The sequence below is a fragment of the Hipposideros armiger genome, unplaced genomic scaffold (assembly GCF_001890085.2).
Source record: "Hipposideros armiger isolate ML-2016 unplaced genomic scaffold, ASM189008v1 scaffold_1446, whole genome shotgun sequence".
Lineage (NCBI taxonomy): Eukaryota > Metazoa > Chordata > Mammalia > Chiroptera > Hipposideridae > Hipposideros > Hipposideros armiger.
The window spans coordinates 205,436-210,868 of record NW_017732796.1 but is presented as its reverse complement, the minus strand read 5'-3'; the positions used below and the strand labels follow the sequence as shown (position 1 = coordinate 210,868).

At 33.2% G+C, this 5,433-nt stretch overlaps 1 protein-coding gene across 1 annotated transcript in view; it reads left to right on the top strand.

Moving 5' to 3' along the window:
- Window positions 1–5,433, top strand: part of ARMC3 (armadillo repeat containing 3) — a gene marked incomplete at its 5' end in the record, with an annotated part of 83,107 nt that overhangs the window by 32,926 nt on the left and 44,748 nt on the right. Inside the window, 2 exons of the mRNA XM_019633941.1 lie at window positions 701–853; window positions 955–1,060. Of these exons, the coding sequence (XP_019489486.1) occupies window positions 701–853; window positions 955–1,060 (259 nt within the window). The remainder of the gene's footprint in view (window positions 1–700; window positions 854–954; window positions 1,061–5,433) is intronic.

The following is a 5,433-nucleotide window of genomic DNA, read 5'->3' as shown; positions in this document are numbered from 1 at the left end:
AAAAAAAAAAACAACTTTGGTTTTTAATTTAGTGTTTTATAATGGGGTGAATATCATGGTATGTACTTAGAGTCATAACTATTTGTTTTCAAATAAACAAAACTATGCTAATGTCTGTTTAGGTTAAGTTTCTGGTAATTTAGCAATTAAATCATTATATTAATTTTTTCTGCATCATCATGTATCTTAAGATAAAAGATGATTATGATTTTTTGATATGAGATTATAAATTCCTTAAGACTTGGAATCATACTTTATTACCCATTTTTACTTTTTTCCTCTTCTCTTGAGCATCCAGCTCACCAGTTTGTACATCTTAGGCATTTTTCAAATATTGTGTTTGTATGTAGAAAAAACATCAAATAAATAGGCTTTTGTCCTTAGTGAGAAGATAACATGTATGAACACAGCACCATGCCAGGCACATGATAGGTGTTAAATAGTTATTGCTAAATCTGAAACTCGCCATAGCATTGGTATCATATAAGAGAATAGGGAAAAAGGCATTACCCATGGTTCATTGTGCAGAATCGCTGTGCTCTAAAGGTTAAATAGGAATATATTTTGTTTGGTTTAGACTCTGTGACTAAAGCTTGCAAATAGTTTGAATTCCTATCATATGTTGGATGGGGAAGCACTAATACTAGCACAAGTTTTGCAGAAAAGTTCTGATTTTTTTTTCCCTTTTGGTTTATGAAAGCTGAAAACAGAAAACTTTTTCACGAACAAGAAGTTGAAAAGTGCCTTGTAGCCCTTCTAGGTTCTGAAAACGATGGAACGAAAATTGCTGCTTCGCAAGCTATTTCGGCCATGTGTGAGAATTCAGGCAGCAAAGAATTTTTCAATCATCAGGGTAAGCAAACTGGAAGAAACCATTTTGTAAGTTTTTAAGTGACTATACTCTAGTTTATGTGGACGTTGGTAAAGCCACATTTTACCTTTCTTTTGCTGCAGGGATTCCACAGTTAATTCAGTTGCTAAAAAGTGACAATGAAGAGGTAAGGGAAGCTGCCACCCTGGCCCTGGCCAATCTGACCACCTGCAATCCTGTGAATGCCAAGTAAGTACAAAAAGACTCTGCCTTGTGTGGGTGATCAAAGAGTCCAAGAAACGCTCATTTTAATGCTTTGGCTTTCAAGACAGTTTGCATATTCTTTCAGATGGTCCATCTTGGGATAAAACCCTTATGAAAATCTCAGGAACCCTTATGAAAATAAGTCATCAGGTAGGCCTGTTTTCCAAAGGTACTGTCATGTGCTGCATAATGACGTTTCGGTCCATGACCAAGCACATGTATTGTATAATGGCGGTCCCAACAGATTATAATGGAGCTGGAAAATTGCTATTGCCTAGTGATGTCATAGCTGTCATAAAGTTCATCACTCATGTGACTGTGGTGATGCTGGTGTAAACAAACCTACTGTGCTTCCAGTTGTATAAAAGTACTGTATATCATATATTTACTGTAACATTTCTGTGTTTAGATATCTTTAGATACAGACATACTCACCATTTAGACACAAATACCATTTAGATACACAAATATTTACAGTATTCAGTACAGTAACATGCTGTACAGGCTTACAAGTATAGCTTAGGAGCAACAGGCTATACCATACAGCCTAGGTGTGTAGTAGGCTAGACCATCTAGGATGTTCACACAATGACAGAACCACCTAAGGGCACATTTCTCAGAACGTGTAGTGACACATGACTATTACAAAATCTTGACTGTTTCTGGGCTTCTTTGGAAAACGTGCAGGCCATTTGATTTAGGTAACAAGCTAATCCTTGTGGAAGGTTCTAGTACAAATAAAACTGGATAATGCTTAAAGACAAGAAATCTTAAAGACAACATTATATAACAACATTGGCTAAATCTAGGAAAAAATTAAACAATCCATTTTAAAATGGCATAAACGTTAGGTAAATCTAGAAACATTTAAAAAGTCAATTTAAAACAACACATTATGGGTAAGTACTATGAAGGAAAGTTGGAAAGGAGTGCCCTCTGTATTCTAAGAACTGTGATATGTGATTTAATTCATTGAAAAATTTAATTATCAAGATAATCCATCAACTAATGAGGAAACTGAGGCTCTGCAAGGTTGCCTAATGTTCCTGGGTACAAATATTTATTATATAGCTGAGCTAGAAATTAAACCCAGGTCTGTTGGACTCCAAAGTCCATAGCCTTTCCTCTACAGAAGACTGCCTTATAAAACAGTAAGAATTTCTTGAAGGTAACTTTTATAAATAAAATAATTATGTACCCTCCCTGTATCTCATTTTGTACTTGCATTAGGGTTCTCTTGAGAAATGGAACCAATATGAAATAGAAAGATAGATAGATGATAGATAAATAGATAGATAGATAGATAGATAGATAGATAGATAGATAGATAGATAGATAGAAAAATAGATAGATAGATAGATAGATAGACAGAGGTTTTATATATAGGAATTGACTTATACAATTATGGAGGCTGAAAAGTCCCATGATCTGTCTGCAATCTGGAAATCCAGGAAATCCAGGAAAGCTGGTGGTATAATTCAGTCTAAAGGACCAAAAACCTGAGGTTGATGTCTGAGGACAAGAGAAGATGGTCATCCCAACTCAAGCAGAGAGCAAATTCACCCTTCCTCCTTTTTTTTGTTTTTGTTGTTGTTCCATTCAGGCCCTTAACTGATTGGATGATGCCCACCCATATTGGTTGTGGTGCTTGGTGGAAGGATCTTTACTCAGTCTGCTGATTCAAATGCTAATGTCTCCCAGAAACTCCCTCACAGACACACTACAAAATCCAGCTATCTAGGCATCGCCTTAACCCAGTCAAGCTGACATATAAAATTAACCATCGCAATACATTAGTTATTATAATAACTTGCGGATATTGTTTTGTAGCATTGTGGCTAAAATTACCTTTTTCTAACTTAAAATAAATCCCCCACCGCCACCATTATATACTTAACCTATTTCTTGCCCTTTCTTTCCCTTTCTTTGGTCCCACACAAATCTTTCAATGCAATGATGAAAAATCTAACAATGCCCAATAAAAACATAACCAAAATGCATAAGCATCAAAACAAAATTGTGTTCCTTTAATAGCTACAATCTATGACACAGTAATTTCCTAAATTCAGGGTCATCATCATCTGTATGAAAGCATTCAAATTCCTAGAATATTGAGTGATAATATGTAGCAATTTNTCTTGTCTATCCTTTTTAATCTCAACTGTTGCCTGCCTTGACTTCTCTCTGCCAGACCCAGTCAGATCTGGCATGCCTTATTTTATTTCAGACACGCCTTATTTGATATTAGTAAAAAAATGATAAACTCTAAAAATTCATCAGAATTAACAAAATTGTCTCCTAATATTTCTGTGTTGAAAGTAAATAATCATGAAGAAGTTTCAAAATAATTAAAATAATTAGAAAACTTCATTCATAACTAGGTTTTAAAAACTATTGCTCCTTATACTGTTAAGAACAATATAACCATCAATATTAATTTATGTCATTTTTTTCCTTTACTTTCCATGATCATCAAAAAGATTTTTGTTGCAACAACTATGTATAGTACCAGGTGGGTACTAGGCTAAACTGGGGGATCACTGCATAAATTATATAAATGTCTAACCACTATGCTGTACAGCTGAAATTAATATAAAATAATAGTGAATGTCAACTGTAACTGAAAAAAATAAATAACGTAAATTTTTTTTTTGTAGGCTAGATCATGCAATGTCAAAAACACAGCTGAAACACACAAACACATAATACATTCTTTAAGTTTTGTTGGTTGAGTAGCTTTAACATGCATCACCACCATGGAAAGCCCAAATCAGTATGCCTTCGACCTGGCACCAGGAGAAGAAAGGTGTTAATTACCACATTGCCACAGGTTTATGAACTGGCATTAACATCTCAGCAGGAGCAGAGGTGGCACAATAGCGTACTTCTGAGAAGAGGTGAAGAAAAGCATCATTACATACAGATTTATTTTCAGCTACAAAACCTCATGATTTTTATTTTAGTGATACTGAACAAATGTTATTTTAAAATCACATTCCTCTATTAGTATCATAATTACTTTGCCATCTTTATTACCTGCATAATTAAAACATAAATAACTTCTTGGTGTAGCAATTCAATGAAGGTACTTGGTTGTTATGTTAATTCATCTTTTAAATCTATTATAGCCACACTGCAGGCAGCATTTTTGAGGTTTGGTGAACACAGCTGGATTTCGAGAACACTATCAGCAGGGTTGAAAAACTAATTGCCCCACAGTATTTAAATTACTTTAAAAATCTTTCCAATAATTGCATATATACTGTTTTTTAATGCAAAAATTACATACTCCAAAGTTAGTCATTTCAAATTAATTCTTTTGGCTGATTTTCCTGATAGAATCTGTGATTAGAATGATCTGTTTAGTAAAGTCGATTTAGAGCCATCAGGGAAGTGTTAATGAAAAATCTAAGCATTTTAGGTCAGATACTCTAGAAAAGTTTCAGATCTTGTTTATTCAGGGAGAACTAATAAGGACTACATATATTTTAAAACATCTTAGAAGCCACGTACTTCATATTTAAGTATTAATCAAAGCTTTTGTAATGAAACTGGTATGGCCAGCTTGAGTTCTAATTTTAAATGAAAGGAGAGAGGGATTAAAATGATAGAATTACAGGACATGGTTCGTGATTGTTTTCAAACAAATGAACAAAAATGGTAATTTAGCATGTGCCAGTTATGGCCAGATCTTCAGCATACATCTAGGTATCAGATGAACAAAAGCTAAAAGTATTTGCAAATGTGGTGGCATCTGAATGAGATACTGCTTCTTCTGTGAAAGGGATGACTTAGAAAAATTATGGTTGAAAGAAGACAGAAATATCTTAACTTTAAAATGAAAATCTAGTTGCAATAATTTCTGAAAACAATTCTGGAAAAAAAACAATTAAAATATGTATAAGTAATGAATTAGTTCCACATGTAGATGTTGTAATCTAAATTAGTATCAATATTTTTTTGCAGAGATTTTTATTTTAACAGAATATTCTTCTCTAATATATCAACATCCTAATAGCACACATCACACACACTTCTATTTTAGTCATGTAAATTGACTTTACAAAGGTCAATTAATGGAGAATCAAACCTACAACAAAATTTTATGAAGGAACTGTAAATAAATTAACCAGGAATTATTTGTAAGCTGCTTCTTTTCAAAGTAATCAGTGTTAATTCTTATGGCATTAAAACTGAGTTTGGTTTAATGTATATTTTCTAGTACATGCTTTTTAATAAATAGTAACTTATTTAGAATTAACAATAGAACACAAAACAAAAAAATTAGGTGTTCATGTTCTAATTTAGTTTAATGCCATATTTGCTTTAGTATAGTAATGAAGTTGTCATTTATTTTT